At 39.4% G+C, this 18,740-nt stretch overlaps 2 protein-coding genes across 11 annotated transcripts in view; one reads left to right on the top strand and one right to left on the bottom strand.

The window, feature by feature from the left end:
- Positions 1 to 17,750, bottom strand: part of ME2 (malic enzyme 2) — a 54,202-nt gene extending 36,452 nt beyond the window's left edge. Inside the window, exons 1-4 of one of the 4 annotated variants that reach the window (XM_078060296.1) lie at positions 17,586 to 17,750; positions 15,557 to 15,651; positions 10,349 to 10,468; positions 756 to 889 (exon numbers count right to left, since the gene is read on the bottom strand). In XM_078060296.1, coding sequence (XP_077916422.1) covers positions 756 to 889; positions 10,349 to 10,456 — 242 coding nt within the window. In that variant the 5' untranslated portion in view covers positions 10,457 to 10,468; positions 15,557 to 15,651; positions 17,586 to 17,750. Of the gene's footprint in view, positions 1 to 755; positions 890 to 9,002; positions 9,117 to 10,348; positions 10,469 to 15,556; positions 15,655 to 17,585 lie in introns of those variants that run through there. The other 3 variants (XM_078060297.1, XM_036064739.2, XM_036064741.2) reach the window with 3 other exon arrangements.
- A 49-nt stretch (positions 17,751 to 17,799) lies between these two features.
- MRO (maestro) overlaps positions 17,800 to 18,740 on the top strand; it is a 63,432-nt gene continuing 62,491 nt past the window's right edge. For 5 of the 7 annotated variants that reach the window (XM_078060301.1, XM_078060302.1, XM_078060299.1 and 2 more), the window contains exon 1: positions 17,800 to 18,042. The gene's annotated coding sequence lies outside the window, so the exon portion shown is untranslated. Of the gene's footprint in view, positions 18,052 to 18,740 lie in introns of all 7 variants that reach the window. The other 2 variants (XM_078060300.1, XM_078060303.1) reach the window with 1 other exon arrangement.

Genomic DNA, 18,740 nt, shown 5'->3' on the forward strand with positions numbered 1-18,740 from the left:
TTAACAAACCCAAAAGATATTTCTAATTCTGCATTCAGACTGATCCCTCTACACAGAATACCTTGCCCTTCTTTCTCCTTTTACCTGCCACCTGTAACATACTGTTTAAAACTCAGCTCAGGCATCACTTCCTCTAGGAAGCTCTAACGGACTCCCTAAGTTCGGCTAGGGGCCGAACTTTCAGAACATCCTCTGCATGTACCTTTTTGTCATTGTTCTGCACACTGCAGTATAGAGTACAATGATGATCACAGTGTAACTACTGATGAGCTCCTAGAAGGCAGGGCTGTGTGTTACTGGGGTGGCAACACATTCTAGTTCGCCTGGGACAGTTTCAGTTACTTCTCTTTTTCACTCCCCTGGATTGGATGATATATTAAATGGTCACCTGTCTTTTACCTACTTTACAACCGCAGTGGTTAGTACAGTGGCACACACAAAGTAGAGGATTAATAAAAGTTGTTGAATAGAAAGGGTACAAATCAGATGATAGCTTTTGCTTCTAACATTCCATTCAAGGCTGAAATGCTCTGTGATTTTAAGCTTAAAAAATAGATTTCTGCTAAATTTTACAACAGTGAACACAAGTATTCAGTGAAATAAAGGAAACATAATCATTATAAAATAACAGTTAACTGCCTAAAACACAAACTTCATTATAAGACTGCATATTTCTTATACAATAATAACCATCATGCTCCCAATTTTTCTGATCAGAGCATCAATAAATAACTAAACATCTAATCAACTCTTACTTTTCCAAAGGGCCATTCAATTTTTTCACGTTTCTATGAAATCGTAAAGCTTGAATATCTTGTGTCTCTATTTTGGGAGGTAGAAGTCCTTGAAGACCAAGCATTTGTCGTTCTTGTAATGTAAATGCCATTCCCTAAAAAGGAGAAAAGGATGAAAATTTATTGCTTACTGAGGTTGCAATGGTGCTATCCTACAAAATGTAATTTAAATGTAAATTTTTTTTAAATCAGTAAGATATCATTTTGCCCAGACTGTAAAAAATTTGTAAGACTGATCATCTCTAGTGTTGGTAAGGGTGTGGTAAAAGAGTTACTCTCACATACCATTGCTGGAAATGTAAACAGGTTTAAGTTTCTAGAAGACAACTTAAAAATATTCTTAAATTTTAATGTATATACACTATTTCTAGACAGCCATCTTAGAGAAATATTCATACATAAAATAAAGAGGCGTATACAAAAAGATTAGTTATAGTACTGTTTCTAGTTCTCTTAACTATTACAAACTACCTAAAAGTCCATCAATCATGGAACAGTTAAGGAACCTATGGTATTTCCATACCATGACACACCATACACTTAAACACAGATCTCCAATTATGTAGAAGTATCTCTCAGACACATAGTTAAGGAAAAAAAGCAAGCTGCAAATCAAACACACTCAATGTTGACTATTATGTTCAGAAAACCCCCATAAAATACATATTACACACAGATGCCTGCATACATTAGAAACGAAATTAACAGAATACAGCTTGAAAGAACACAGACCAAACTGATGACAGAAGCTACCCTTGGCTAGAAAGAGGTGACGCTGAGTTGAAGAGGGCAAAAGAAGCAATGATACTTAGGAAGAAATTAACGTATGTCATAAGAAAATCTTTTCCAATTTCTGATATTCAGTTGTGTGTTAAATTCTTTTCATCCAACTAATGGCAGTGAAAATGCCAGAGTAAGGACTTCCCAAATCTTTTCCTCTATAAAAGCAGTAAGAACACTGGCCAAGTGATCAGAATAAACTTCTTCAGAATTCTGGAAACTAACCAAAGGCTTCATCAATCAGGGAACATTCTATTCAAGAAAAACAGCTGAATTCTCAAAAGAACAGCAAGCTTTATGACATTTTTATTTGCCTTATTCCTATGCTTCCCTCCCCAGCTCCATAGTAGCCTAGAAAACAGCAATCACTATGAAGCAATCGCTTTGAAAAACAGCCTGGCAGCTACTAGAGGGAGGCTAGAGATAATTCTAAAGCCCCATACTCAGGAAATTTGTCATTATTTGACTTGTCTGGTGGTTCAGTGGAAGACTCCACTTGCAAGGCTATCTTTATTTAATCTGATTTGGAGTTCACCCAGTGTGAACAGCTTTTTCTCCAGAAGAGCTTGTTGAAAACAATCAGAGGTAATTATTTAACATGGCAGCTGCCTAAGGCAGTGGATGACAGCTGAGGCAAACAATAGGTTAACCAAAAAGCTGAAAACGAAAAGCTGAGGAACAAAATGTGCACATGGTGAGTGGGAATTTGAAAAGCTTGACATATTCCTAAGAATCTAGACGGTCACCGTGAGCTACAGGCAAGTCCAGGAAAGATTTGGGAAGGCCCTTAGCTCCCACCTCTGGCTAACCTTGAGCCTCTGTGTAAGCAGGAAGTGAAGGCTGATGTGTAGTTGTAAACTGCCCGAGTCCTAAAGGCATGCCCCAACATGTACACAGAGCCCTTAGGTATTTAAGTCTCCGTCTAGTCATTAGTTGACCACTAAGCTAACAAAGCAGACTTTCGTGGGCATATCAAAACAAGAATAAAGACTTTAAAGAAGTCGTTCAATTATACTTTACACACATTAAAAGAATTAGTTCAGAAATGTCACTAAATAGACAATAGCAATACAACAAACCCTGGGAGGAATATCCGGTTTCCAGAGCAGCCACATTGTTGAATATGTCCAGTTTTCAACAAAAAATTGTAAGACATGCAAAAAGACAAAGTCTGGCTCACGCACAGGAAAAAAGGGTAGTTAATAGAAACTGTCCCTGAGGAAGCTCAAACATTGTACTAGACTTTAGTGATTTTAAATATATTCAAAGAACAAAAAGACACCACATCTAAAGAACTAAAGGGAGGGGCCCCTGGGTGGCTCAGTCGTTAAGCGTCTGCCTTTGGCTCAGGTCATGATCCCAGGGTCCTGGGGATCGAGACCCACATGGGCTCCCTGCTCAGCGAGGAGCCTGCTTCCCCTCTCCCACTCCCCCTGCTTGTGTTCCCTCTCTTGTTGTCTCTTGCTCTGTCAAATAAATAAATAAAATCTTTAAAAAAAAAAAAACTAAAGGGAAGTACAAGAATGATATCCAACTACAACATATCAATGAAAAGAACCAAATATAGAAATTCTGGAATTCAAAGTACAATAACTGAAATAAAAAAATTCAGAGGGGCTGAACAGCAGATTTGAGCAGGTGGAAGAAAGGATCAGCAAACACAAGAAAAATCAATTGAGATTATCCAGTTTGAGAAACAGAAAGAAAAAGCAATGAGTGAATATGAACAGAGCCTCAGAGACCTGTGGGACACCATCAAGTGTGCCAACATATGCATAAGAGGAGTCCCAGAAGGCAAGGAGAGAAAAGGATAAAAGAATATTTGAAGAAATAATGGTCAAAAGCTTCTCAAATTTGATGAGTAACATTACCCCTAGAAGAAACACACATCCTAGAATCTCAACAGCTGCAATCAGAAAAAAACTCAAAGAGATCTACACCTAGACACATCATATTCAAACTGTTAAAAGACAAAAGAAGAAACGTGAAAGCAGAGAGAAGTCACTCATCATGTACAGGGGATCCTCAAAAAGAGGAACAGCTAATTTCTTAACAGAAACCACAGAGGCCATAAGGCAGTAGAATGACATATTAAAAGTGCTGAAAGAAAAAACTGTCCACCAAGAATTTCTAAATCCTTACAACATTATCCAAAAATGAAGAAGATATTTAGATATTTTCAAATAAAAATAGAGAACTCGTTGTTGGCAGGCCTGTCTCACAAGGAATATCAAAGGGAGTCCTTCAGGCTGAAATAAAGACACTAGACAGTAACTCAAATCTACATGAAGAAATCAAGAACACAAGTAGGATCACCATATAGGTAAATATAAAAGTCGGTATCAATGTATTTTTTTTTGTTTGTAGCTCTTCGTCTCTCCTACCTGACTTAGACAGCTACACACACACAGGGTGCCTGGGTGGCTCAGTCGTTAAGCGTCTGCCTTCGGCTCAGGTCATGATCCCAGGGTCCTGGGATCAAGCCCCACACTGGACTCCCTGCTCAGTGGGGAGCCTGCTTCTCCCTCTCCCACGCCCCCCTGCTTGTGTTCCCTCTCTTGCTGTCTCTCTCTGTCAAAAAATAAATAAAATCTTTAAAAAAAAAAAAGACTACACAAAGAAATAATTATAAATCTGTATTGATGGTCACACAATGTATAAACATGTAATTTTTATGAAAAAGCAGACAAAGGAAAGGATGGAACTATACAGGAACAGTTTTTATTTTTTTATTATTATTTTTAAAGATTTTTATTTATTTATTTGACAGAGAGAGACACAGTGAGAGAGGGAACACAAGCAGGGGGAGTGGGAGAGGGAGAAGCAGGCTTCTAGCGGAGCAGGGAGCCCGATGCGGGGCTCGATCCCAGCCCCCTGGGATCATGACCTGAGCCAAAGGGAGACGATTAACAGCTGAGCCACCCAGGCGCCCCTACAGGAACAGTTTTTATGTACTATTAAAATTAAGTTGGAATCAATCTGAATTTCACTGTTATAAAGATGGTAATTATAATTCCCAGGACAAACCACTAAGAAAATAAATCAGAAAATGGCAGTAGAAGAAGTGACAAGGGAATTAAAACGGTATACTAGAAAATATCAATTTAACACAAAGGAAGGGAACAATGGAGAAAGAGAGGGACAAAAAAGACAAGACACTTAGAAAACCAACAGACATAATGACAGACATAAATTGTATCTTATCAACCATTATATAATGTAAATGGATTAAAATCTATAATAAAAAGGCATGGATTGGCAAGATGGAGAACATGATCTAATTTTATGCTGTCTACAGGAGACACACTTTGATTCAAAACACAATTAGGTAGAAAGTAAAAGGATGGAAAAACATATACCATGTAAATAGTAACCCAAAGACAGCTAGAATGGCTAAATTAATGACAAACAAAATAGATTGGGAAACACACATTGTTCACAGAGAAGGACATTTTATAATGATAAAAGGGTCAATCCATTAAGAAGATGTAACAATTATAAATATATACGCATCTGTGAAAAAGGCCCAGAAATACATGAAGCAAAATCTGACAGAATCCTAGGAAGAAAGACAAGTTGGAGACTTCAATACCTCACTTCCAATAATGGAGAAAACAACTACACCAAAAATCAGAAGAAAACAGAAGACCTGAACAACACTATAAAGCGACTAGACATGACAGACGTGTATGGCACACTCCACACAACAGCAGCAGGATATGCATCCTTCAAACCGAGTGCCCACAGAATATTCTCCAGGACGCACCACACGTTAAACCATAAAACAAGTCTCATTAAATTTAAAAGGATTTAAATCATCCAAAGTATGATCTCCAACCATAATGCAATGAGATTAAAAATCAATAATAGAAGGTAATTTGGGGAATTCACAAATACATGGATTTTAAACAACACACTCCTAAATGACCAATTGACCAAAGAAGAAATCACAAAGGAAATTAGAAGATACTTGGAGATGAATTAAGACATACATACCAAAACTTATGGGGATGCAGTGAAAGCAATGCCTACTGGGAAATTTACAGCTGTAAGCGTCCACATTAAAAAGGTAGAAAGATCTCAATTCAATAATCTAAACTTCCACCTTAAGAAACTAGTGGGGGAGAGAAAGAACAAACTAAACCTGAAGCAAAAAAGAAGGAAATACAAAAGATCAGAGTGAAAATAAATGAAATAGAAAACAGAAAAAACAACTGGAAAAATAAATCAGTGAACCCAAAAGTTGGTTCTTTCAAAGGATGTACCAAATTGACAAACCTTTAGCTACACTGGAAAAGGAGAAAAGGGAGGAGACTGAAATCACTAAATCTTTGCACCTCATGATTCTCCTTGTAATATTTCACCTAAGGCTGGGATATATAAAAGAGGTAAAACCCAAACTGTCACCCTTACTTCCTTTTCCCACACTAGTACAAGGCTAAAGTGGAAAAGCTAAACTTCATTCATTTTTTTAAATTATTCATTTATTTATTTAAGTAACCTCCGCACCTAATGCGGGGATGAACTCATGACCCTGAGATCAAGAGTCGAATGCTAAGCCAGCCAGACACCCCTAAACTTTAGATTTAAATGAACTAATTAGTTCACTTAAAGGTGCTTCACCTACCCTACTGCCAAAGATAAATGAGTTGGCTACACAAGGTGTCACTGCCATCTCCTACTTAGGTTTAAGGGACACTTAAAAGCGTTTTATTTGGGGTGCCTGGGTAGCTCAGTCAGTTGGATGTCCAACTCTAGATTTTACTTATTTATTTATTGAGAGAGAGAGAGTGTGTGCGAGCAGTGGGAGGGACAAAAGGAGAGGGAGAATCTCAAGCAGACTCTGAGCTGAGTGGGGAACCCCCACCCCAGCCACCTGTCCCACCATGTCTGCCCTTTTCTCATCTACGCCACAGCAATACCCTCCCAATTAACATAGTGGAAGTGTGCCTCCTTTGGCTGATCCTGAAAGATCCCCTGAGCTATTTTCCTTTAGACACACCCAGTTTCTTCACATAAGCCAATATTGATAAAAATCCGTTAACTAGATTTGAATGTATAGGTACACACTGGGAAGAAAGAAAAATCTCCTTCTATTTGTTTCCCTCCAAGTGCAGTTAGAATAAACTGTCAGGAATTACAAAGTTACCAAATACCTACTTACAAAACTGCTAACTAATAACTAATGATTCATAATGTCAAGACTGAAAACGATATTCAACAATAGCATCATGGCTAACTAAATTATAAAACATCCCCTGAAAGGAGTTACTCACACTTACATAGAATTTAGAGTGCCTAAAGTAGCTTTATAATTTTCCTTTTTCTCCACAGCAGTCTAGGGGAAGAAACTGGGATCCAAAGAGGTTATATCTACCCTGAAGATTACAAGCCTGTAAGGGTCAAACTGGGTCTCTCTTCAGTCTCTGTGATTCCAAATCTACCTACTGGACTATTATGCAGCCATATACAGAAGGCTTATGAAGGATCATGGAGATTATTTATAATATACTCTTCCCAGTAGTAAAATGGCATATAAAATTATATCCTATGATCTTCAAAGTAAATATACTTTTTTTAAAAGATTTTATTTATTTGTCAGAGAGAGAGAAAGCACAAGTAGGGGAAGCGGCAGGCAGAGCAGGCAGAGGGAGAAGCAGACTCCCCGCTGAGCAAGGAGCCCGATGTGGGACTCGATCCCAGGACCCTGAGATCCTGACCTGAGTGGAAGGCAGCTGCTTAACTGACTGAGCCACCCAGGTGTCCCAGTAAATATAATTTTAGGGGCATTTTGGTAAAATAAAAACAGATGATATACTGGGATGGTAGGAATGTGATTTTTCTTTCTTTTATTAGTCATAATATAATTATTATTTATGCAAAAAATAAGAAAAATTTGAATTAGTTTACTATTAGAGATCCAGCCAGGGGAAGTTAAAATAAAAACAAACAAAACCCTCACAGAACTAAGAACCATAAAACCAGTGCTCCAGGTACAAACTGGAAAGTGCATGCTTCCTACAGGAAAGGATGCAGAGCTGAGTTTCAAAAAATTATTTAGGGGCGCCTGGGTGGCTCAGTCGTTAAGTGTCTGCCTTCGGCTCAGGTCATGATCCCAGGGTCCTGGGATCGAGCCCCACATCGGGCTCCCTGCTCGGCGGGAAGCCTGCTTCTCCCTCTCCCACTCCCCCTGCTTGTGTTCCCTCTCTTGCTGTGTCTCTCTCTGTCAAATAAATAAATAAAATCTTTAAAAAAAAAACCAAAAAACAAAAAATTATTAAAAAGGTTACCAAATGAGCATGAGGAGAAAAGGGGAAATCCAATCTTCCACTTGCACAGCCTTTTGAATATTTCAAAATGCTATATTACCTACATGATTTCAGTGAGAAAACTGAGGTCTGGAGAGGTTAAATGAAGCGTGATTGTTTCATGGCTAGTAAATTCAAATTCACACTGAAACTCCTGCTTATAACCTAGCACAATGATGTCCAATCCTTTGAAGTATAAGGACTTTTAAAAAATTTCGTAAAGAATTTCATGTTCATACCAGAATAGGCAAATCTATAGGAAGAGAAACAGATTCGGGGTTGCCAGGGGCTGAGAAGGGGGAGGGGGAGGGGGAAGGGGAGGTGACTGCGGAATGGCTCCTGGGTTTCCATTTCAGGTGATGGAGGCACCACACTGAATGTACTTAATGTCACTGACCTATACACTTTTAAATTGTTACAACTGTAAACTGTACACTATTTACCACAATGAAAAAGCCTGAAAGACATAATAACAGGTCTGCCTTTAGTAGACAGTGATTACAGAACATCTTAAAAGATCACAATCTTAAAAGAATTCAATACTGCCTAAAATTACTATTTTATTAATCATAGCAGCAACATACTCTTTTTTTTTTTTTTTAAAGATTTTATTTATTTATTCATGAGAGACAGAGAGAGAGAGAGACAGAGGCAGAGGGAGAAGCAGGCTCCCCGCGGAGCAGGGAGCCCGATGCGGGACTCGATCCCAGGACCCTGGGATCATGACCTGAGCCGAAGGCAGACACTTAACGCCTGAGCCACCCAGGCGCCCCTAGATTTTATTTTCTTTACAGAAGTATTGTAATGCATTTTAGACTACCCTCCTCCTTAAAATTAACTTGCCACTTAATGTACTTTATACATTTCTCACCATTCTCTCATAGTACATTTTAAATAGTTTCTGTAAGGATAAAAATAAAATAAGAACAATATAATTAGCAAATATTTACTATATCTGTGGCATTGTAAAAAATATAAAATTTTGAATGGTCCCTGCCCCAAAGGAACCTGAAATACAGTTAAGAAATACAAATTCATGGAAACGTAAATACCAACAATTACTTCAATGACAACTTAAGACATGAAAGGAAGCACACAGCAACAGATATTGATTACTTGCCATAGGAACAGGAAGATAAAAACTGCTACAGGGTTTCAGAGAAGGGAGCGATTATTCCAGTCTCTGGTGTATGAAAAGGCTCTACAGGAGAACTGGATTTTGAATGAGTTGCATCTTGAAGAGCAAGCAAGATTTGGGGAAGCGAGGCAAAAACAAGAGAGGATTAGAAAATCCCTCATTAAGCTTCATTTAATTCACTACTGCCTGCTGAATTCTCATTCTGTCCAAGGTACCAAAAATGCAAAGATAAGGCACTCTGGGTAACCCTTGGTCAATTTCCCTTTGTAGGCCTGAAATCCTTCAAAACATATCATACTGTACAATTAGTTATCCTCAACCCCCATCATGGGAAACAAGTGGGATTGGCAAATTTCTGATGACCGTTGTTTTAAAATAAATCACACCTTAATCTGAATGCATTATTCCCAAGAGGTAAATTTCACATATTACAATGAACTCAATGTACCCTCTTACAAGCTTTCCGTGAAAAAATCTCTTTCTAGAAGTATGTGTACTTACTAATTAATATCACCACTAGAAAATAGAGAGGGGCTTGCCCACTGAACACAGCTTGGACATGGAATAAAGGCAAGACTAGATATCAATAATGCCCATCACTGGGGCGCCTGGGTGGCTCAGTCGGTTAAGCGACTGCCTTCAGCTCAGGTCATGATCCCAGGGTCCTGGGATCGAGCCCCGCATCAGGCTCCCTGCTCGGCGGGAAGCTTGCTTCTCCCTCTCCCACTTGTGTTCCTTCTCTCGCTGTCTCTCCCTCTCTCTCTGTCAATTAAATAAATCAATAAAATCTTAAAAAAAAAAAAAAATAATGCCCATCACTTCTGCCCCAAGAGTATAAAGAGTATAAAAAAGTCTCTCCACTTTGAAGCAGTACTGTGAGATTAATGGACAAAAGCACTTGTGTGCAATGATTTGTGTGCAAAAAGCTGGGTGGAGGTATAGACATTAGACAAAATTTCATTTTACAATTTTAACCCCATTTTCCAAGGGCTCAATTGGATTTGAGCTGGGTAAATCTAAATATCCCACACTGGCCAAAAGTCCTGGCCAGATTGCTATACTAGGGATTTTTCTGAGCTGAAACTAGGAAACAAAGTCAATCTTTTTCTGGTGGTATAAGTTGTGAGGGGTGAAACTGGGAGCCATAAAGCAGTCATGATTCTTGCCATGTGGAGAAAAGTGGAAAGTCATGCAGAAAAAGCACCTACCTCTGAATAGTTTTAGTATAAAGCTACAAAATAAAAAAAGTTCATACTTTATCAGTCTAAAATATATCAAACCTTTACCAGGAAGAGAGAAAATGTTATGTTAGTATTAATGTTACTAACCTTGTTTGTTCTTGGGTTCAACATGAGTGTCTTGCCTTTTTCTTTTATGTGCATATGACGACATGCTACAGTACAGGGAGTAGCAACTATTCTTAACCGGGACAACATCTTTCCTTTCACCTGGGGAAAAAGAAGCAAATAAAGGATGAGAAACATATTATAGAACTGCATGCACATCAGGTATCAGTTTTCAAAAGCAGATACGGAAAGCTTAATTTTCCACACTTGAAAAAGCCTTATCAAAGTAAATTTATGTTTCTAGAGGTTGTAACCGTTGTAAAAAAAAGTAATAATTGGGTGAAGACAATGACTGACTTTTCCTGACAATACTCTTAAGTCCCTAGTTAATAATCATTGCTATTTTGTATATACTGGATACTACAGTGTGCTAAACATTTATTCTTTTTCTAAGCCACAAGTGTGGCAAGGCTTGTATCTCCCGATTATGAGAGAAAGAAAGAAATTGAGAGATTAAGAAACAAGGTAACATCAGTAAACAAAGACATGCGGCCCATGTAAATGCATATGGGAGTTTAGGTTGAAGGTGGAAAAGTAAGTAACAGGAAAGCCTGCAGCATAAACATTCAGAGGAAGAGAAGCTATTCAAATTCTTAATCTAGCTGTATAATTTTAATGTACTAATAATAGTCAGCGTTTAAATGTAATGTACTAAATATTTTTTGTTTTCATAAAAACCTGTTATTTAATATTAAAAAACATGCATATTGGCTAGAAAACATGTTTTTGCCCTTTCACGACCATCACAAACACATGGGAATTTTTCAAAATGGAAAACTCTACATAACACGTTACACGTTAAATATTTAAAATGGGAATATAATAGATTCCTTCTGCATGTCAATTCTCCCACTCAAAATCACTTTGCAAAGCCAATTTATCTTAATCATTACAAATCATTGCAATTATCTGGCAATAAGTTTTTTACTAGAATTTTTATTTGCTTAGAAATAAAGGTGGGTATACGGGGTGCAGCAAACCATTACAGTGGGATTATTTTTTAAGTTAATTTTTATGGAAGTGAATTCACATAACAAAACTTGCCATTTTAAAGTGAACAATTCAGAGGGATTTAGAAAATCCATAATGTTGTACAATCCACATCCACCTAGTTCCGAACCATCTTCACCATCCCAGAAGGAAACTCTACCCCATTAAACAGTTCTTCCCCTCCTCCAGTACCTGCAACCACCAACCTGCTTTCTATCTTTATGGATTTACCTATTCTGGATATTTCATATAAATGTGGTGCATAAATGTGGCCACAAAAACAAAAAATCTATCTGATTATAAGGACATCAAGAATCATGAGAGATGGGGACTGGGGTGGGAGGATAGGACAGATGTTTAAACGTACAAACTTGCAGTAAGAGTCCTAAGAAATAAGCAACTCCTAAAGATATAATACATAGTATAGTGAATATAGACAACAATATTGTATTATAATCATCAAACTTTCTAAGAGACTAGATCTTAATTGTTCCAACCACTAAAAAGAAATAATTACATAACATGAGAGGTGATAATTATCACTACAATGGCAATCATGTTACAATATATAAATATATCAAATTAATGTTATACAAGTTAAATTTATACAATGTCATACGCCAAATATACTTCAATAATAATAATAAAAAAGAATTATGAGAGATATACAACAAAATAATTGGGTCACTCTAAAAAGTCAGTGAAAGACAAACAGTAAGGAACTGTAATTTAAAGAAGATGGAACATATGACAACTAAATACAAAACCTGAATCAAAAGAAAAATGCTATCAAGGACACTTATTGGGACAGCTGGCAAAACTGGAAGATATACTGTAGCTTAAATAAAAGTACTGTAAAACTTTCTGTATTTGATAATCATATGGAAGAGATATCCTTGTTCTGAAAACACAGTGAAGTCTTAAGGGGCCAAGAAGTATGATATATGTAACCAAAGCCTTTCAAATCATTTCAAAATAAATTTTAAAAAGATTGAAATGGTAGCACTGATTATGTGTTTTTGTGTGGTTCTTCCAGGAGAGAGCATTATTTGTCAAAATTAAAACTTTGGTACCAAAAGACTGGATTAGTATTGCAGTATATTGGTGAGGTAGGCAAATCTAAGATATAGTATGGAATACTTTTTACTTTAAATCAAAGACAATCTGAAAAAGTTTCATTTTGTAATCAGTACTTGTGGTATAATAAGAAATATATTTGGGGGAGCTCCTGGGTGGCTCAGTCATTTAAATGTCCGACTCTTGATTTCCGCTCAGGTCATGATCTCAGGGTCCTGAAGTCGAGCCCCAAGACAGGCTCCAGTGGAGAGTCTGCTTGAGATTCTCTGCCTCTTGCTCTCCCTCTGCCCCACAAAAAATAAATAAGTAAATAAAATCTTAAAAAAAAAAAAAGAAATATATTTGGTTTTTGTCCCCAGTTTCTGGCACAGAGCTCCTAAAAATCCTTGGAATTTCCTGAATGATAGGAGTATTTTTTGTTATTCATAAGAAGCCACTTTTGATCACATTTGAGTTTATGGTCCACCTAGGGTGGACCACTACAAAGCCTCAGATAGAGCTAGTCACCAGCAACACCAAGTGATTAGAGTAGGAACTTTCTGCCCCACTCCAGAACCTCCAGAAAGGGAAGTGGGCAGGGCCTGAAGACTCTTTAACGAGGAGATCGGATGAGCTTTCATGTTGGTGGACACATCTAGGTGCTGGGGGGTGGCACACTCAGGGAGGGCAAGGAAGCTCTATGTCTCCCCACCCCCCACTCCCATCAATACCTAGTTCTATGTATCCTTCCATCTGTTCCTGAGTTGTATCCTTTTATAATAAATCAGCAAATATAAGTAAAGTATTTCTCCGAGTTCTGTGTGCCGTTACAGAAAATCATCAAAACAGGAGGGGGTTGTGGGAAGCCTCAATTTATAGAGAGTTGGTCTGAAGTATGCGTCACAACCTGGGACTTGCAACTGGCATCTCAAGTAGGGGCAGTCTTTTGGGACTGAACCCTTAACCTATGGGATCTGAAGCTATCTCCGTATGGACAGTGTCAGAATTAAGTTAAATTAAAGCAAACTCAGTCAGCATCTGCTGAGAATTGGATAATTGCTGGGCGTGGGGGAAAAAAAAATCCCACGTTTAGTGGCCAGAAGAATTGAAACTGCGAGTAAAGAAAATTAAAGTTTTTCCTTTCCGTAGTTAACTTAAGAGCAGCATTCTACTATATGAAATCTATTTTCAACTCCTGGTTAAAGTTTTGCTTCTCTCCAATACCGAATTTAGTCTGTATAATGAAGATAACACCACTTGTCAAATCGACCTTACAGATAATTGTGATGATCAAATGAGACTATATGCAAAAAAGTATAATTACAGAATGTTTTATCATTGAAATTACTAGTAAGTGATAGAGAGTAAAATAAAATATGAAAGTAATTTTAATAGTGTCTTTAAAACAGTGCTAAGTTAAAAAAATTTAAGGAAAAAAAATCTGCCAAAACTAGAACCAAGGACTAAGAAATAGACAGGGAGGCTTAAATACCAGTAATGAGAACAATGAGAGGCAACAAGATAAAATGTTATGTTATGCAGGTGGGATGGAAGAACTCGAAGAATGAGTGAAGTAAAAACAGGAACCAAAAGGCAGGGCTTCTAATTTTTAATTAATATGTAAAATCAAGCTGCTTGCTTCCTTGACAGTTTCTGGGATACTGAGATATGCCTCTGGTTTCTCCCCCTGGTGTGTCATTCACATGGCCTTGCCCTGGAACTTACTCTCTGGTGTTTACAAACTGGACCGGGACAGAAACTGTTAGGCCACTGGCTGGGCTGCTGGAGACTACTCTCCCTGGCCCCCTACTTGGGATTAAAGGAGGGCAATGCAAGGGAGACAGAAATTGGAGGTCATGACTGGGTGCAAAGAGCACAAGCTCTGCAGTCAGACTGAAGTCTGAATCTGTACTCAGCTCATCACCGTTTTGGATTCAGTTGTGTCACCCAGGCATTCCCAAATGGTCTCTGAATTGGTGTTAGCCTGGACCACATTTTTCACTGGTGTGTGGCCAAATGAGAAAAATTGGGACAATGCAATACAGTCATTCATAGAACAAAATTTATTCTCTTGATTTCCTGTTCTAATTATGTTCTTCCTACCTTTTTGGTGATAAAAATGTCTTTTCTTTTATGAAAGGATGGGGATGGTGGATTGCAATAGTTCTTAAAAGGGTCCTTAACCTTGACAGAATTAAAAGTTGGCAGTCTATGTCTGGTCCCAATTGTCCCCCTATACACACCTGCCCATCAAGTCCAAAAGTCTGGGGACTGCCTTAGAAGTCAATGAAACAGGGGAGGGGAACTCTATTTTGCAGAGCTGTGTGTAGTAATGATGATATTTATAAAGTATCAAGCAATTAAGAGCTTTATCATCATCATAAAGAGCTTGACTACTTGAAAGTTTATTCAATAAAATCCATATCCAGGCAGTTTAGCAGAGTAGTCAAAGATAAGCTCTGGAATCAAACTACTGGACTTAAATCCTGGCTTGGCCAGTGCTAACTCTGATTTTGAATAAGTCTGTTGCAGTTTTCTCATCACTCAAATGGGGATGATAAACAACAGGACCTACTAATCAGGGCCATTTTAAGATTTAAATTAGATAATCCATGTAAGATGCTTATCACAGTGCCCTCTAAGTGCTCTATAAATGTTAGTTATCTAAGCACTGTTAGTAGAAACAGACTAAGGTGGTCAGAAGGTGTCTTCTGAATGCCTGTTAGTCTCTGCATCAACATCTTCTACTGTGAAATCCTTATTAAGAGGCTATAAGGATAGTCATGGTTAGTATTTATTTAAACTATTTCAAATCAAATCTCTAGGTCAGTAATGAGAATTTGGATGGTATACAGATCCAGGCAACATCAAATGTCATTCTGAACAACATCTACAGAATCAATATAGTATTTTTCATTACTTTTGAAATTTGTAAATATTGATCAAGGGAAATATACAGCCATATAATCAAAATAGTGACTTTAAAATAAAAGTTAACTTTTTATAAAACAGATTTTTAGAAAATCAAATGTAGAGTGATTTTGATAGTATGGATTTTGCCCTCCTCCTAAAATTGATCCTCAGTAAACAACTATAGGTTTCAGTTATTATTTATGTTTTAAAGTATGACTGAATTTGGGGCACCTGGGTGGCTCTGTCGGTTAAGTGTCTGACTCTTGATTTCAGCTCAGGTTTCGATCTTAGGGTCGTGAGTTCAAGCTCCGAGTTGGGTGTGGATCCTACTTAAAAAATAAAATAAAATAAATAAAATATGACTAAGTTTGTCAAAAATTCACCAACATAAATTATAATTTATTTTAGTTTAACTTAATATAAAAATTAATATAGTTTAAAATAGCTTATTGTTATAGGAAAATACAAGTTATGCCTCAGCAGCATTATAGGAGTTAATTTGCAAAAGCAATTCTCAAATGGTAAATGAGTTTTTCTTTTATGAATTTTTAATGTGTTTCCATAACAACCGAATTTTAAAAGACAAAAACATTATACATAAACACCTTGTAAGGCTGAAACCTGTAAGCAGTTCTTTCTCAGGAGTAAGTACTGAGCAAGAGTATATTTAATTCTCAAGAGAATGAAGAACTTCTACAAAAGCATAGCCCAACATTTCCTTAATAAATGATAAAAGTTCTATCAGCATATCTGGGCTCTACGCCTAACTTTTAATTAAGTCTTTATAACTACCATAAAAGAGTCAAATACAGATTGCAAATCAAAGTTCAAAGCTAATTAAAGGTCCAACATTAGAAGACAAGAATTAAACTGTTTTTTCTGTATTTCTGCAAACCATGTAACATAGTAACATGTAACTCAATTAGTTTTAGTAGATACACAATAGATTATCTATTCATCTATATTTTGTCCAAAATAAATATACACATAATAAACACATGGAGGAAGGTGGGAGGGGGAAGTGTGGGCAACTATTTCTTCTCTAACTTCCAGGATGCCTGGAAACTAAAGAATAAATTCATGAGTAACGACGAAGATTAAAATTCATGAGGACAACACTGCAATTACTTTAACAACATGAACAATGCTTAAGAAGCAACAGGATTAAGAGGGGGCTGGAGTCGTTGTGTTAAATTGCCTGAGTTCGAATCCAGACTTTGCCACCTAAAACCTGTGATCTTGTGAAAGATACCTAACCTTCTTAAGCCTTAGTTTCATTTGTTAGGTGGAAATAACAGTACCAACCTCAAAGAGTTATTTTGAGATGATTCATGTACAGAACAATGTCCAGCCCATAACCGACAATTAATACGTGCTTCTACTGTTACCAATTGCAACACTAAAAGAAACAACAGTGCTATTAACTATTCTGCTTAGAAGTGACTGCCACAAGCATTAGGAAAATAGATAAGGAGATAACGCATTTTGTAAGGAAGCACTATTGTTAAGATGTATTGTTTTGATTATGCTTCTCATCAAAAGGCAACATGTTTTCTAAAACTGTTTTCGTAACCACGAAAGAAAGTCAATTCCAGGACCTCAAATGTAACATCACCACACAAGCAGAGGTGGTTATCACCAGCTTCAAAGAAACACCTGCCAATTCTGGTCTATTTATGCCATTTCACATGAATGGACAGAACTGTTCCAACCTCAGAACTTTCTAGCTTGTAGCAAACTTCCTTTAAAGAGAGGAACGAACGAACAAACGAACACACACACACAAAGCCTAACTCCTGTCATTAATTCATCCCTGCAGGAGCAGATTTGATAAAAGGTGTCAAGCCACAAAATCGGTCTTCAAAGGGCGCGGGAGGGAGCGACGCTCGTGGTCTGGAAGCCACTGGACCTCATTCAGGGGCAGGAAGGGGGCCGCCCTGGGACCAGCGAATCTAGAAACGGGCAAGTCGAGCCCCAAAACCGTGCCCGGGAAAGAGCCGCGGACGCTCGTACTGAGGACCGCCGCGACCTGACCGCTCCCCGCCCTCACCCCGGGCTCGGGGCGCCGCTTCCCTTCACCCCGCCCCGCCCATCCGCCAAGTGGGTCTGGGCCGGCCGCACGCGCGAAAGCCGGCGGCGGGTCCGCAATCGGCTCGGCCGATCGGGCGGGAGTAGGCGGGCGCCCGCTCCCCTCCCGCGGCTCCCGCCCGGGCCCCTCCGCGCCAGGCCGCCTGCAACCGCGCGCTGCGCGGAGCCTTACCCGAAGTCTCACCCCGCGACAGGTGGTGCTGCGGCGAGAGAGGCAGCGGCCCTGCCGCCCACACGCGCGATGCTCAGCTGCGGCCGAGTCCGGCCCCCCTCTTCCCTGAGCTTCGCGGAGCCGGCGCTACTCAGGTTCGGACAGGCATGGCAGGCCGACAGCCGGCGAAGCCGCCAGGCAGTCGGCTTAGTGAGCCAGCGAGCCGGGAGGCGGGCCGGCGCGGCCCGGGGAGGAGACTGACGGGCGCGCGGACCAATGCGGAGGCAGAAAGCCGGCCCGGGGGGCGGGGCTCCGCCCGCCACTTCGCGGCCGGCGCGCCCGGGTTCCTTCCCCCTGGGACCTTCCTTGATCTGGTTCTTTGAGGTTACTGTTTTGAGGACGAGCGCGCGCCAGTGTGGACGCGATCTCGAGGAATGCGAGAGGGGCCGTGTAGAGAAGAAGGAGTCCGGAGACCCAGGCGACGCCCGTTGTTCCACGAAAGGAGCAGGAGCTGGTTTACGGCGGACCCCGCATCTCCCGGGTTGCCGGGGTACTCCAAGGGGATGGCAGCGCGTTCGCGCGAGAAGAGGCTCTGCGCAGGCGCGGGCGGGCCGGGGGAAATCCGCGGGTACCAGTCTCCCAGCCCAGGAGGCGAGAGGAAGGCTGGGAGTTTGGGTCCTTCGTGGACAGCGAGCGGAGGCAGACAGAAGATGAAGGAGAGATTAAGAGCTGGATACAGGACAGGTGGCTGGAGAAGCAGAAGAGGGGGGACGCAGGAAATGTGAGGCCTCTGCACTTAAGGAACGCTTTCTATCTCTGAGCTATTTTTATGTGTCTAGGCCTCGATCTTCTGCAGAATTCTTTGCCATTCTCCTCACCTGCTGGCACAGTTACTGGCTCGCAGGGAATTTACTAATCTCTTATCACAGTCACCATAAACCGATGTTCAATGTCCTCTCTCAGAAAAGCACTGCAACACTAAATTGTCATCTTGAAAGCACCAGGGACTGTACTTTAGTACCCCTTTACCCACTCACGGTTATGATATTGGAGGATTTTTCTTCACTTTTTTTCAGAAAAATCTTATCACCAAAAGTTCTTTGCTGTAAATGAGTTTGTGTACTTTTAAAGTATGGTAATGCTAATTTTATTATTTTTTTAAGATTTTGTTTTTAA

Source organism: Halichoerus grypus, chromosome 13 (assembly GCF_964656455.1).
Source record: "Halichoerus grypus chromosome 13, mHalGry1.hap1.1, whole genome shotgun sequence".
NCBI classification, from domain to species: Eukaryota; Metazoa; Chordata; class Mammalia; order Carnivora; family Phocidae; genus Halichoerus; species Halichoerus grypus.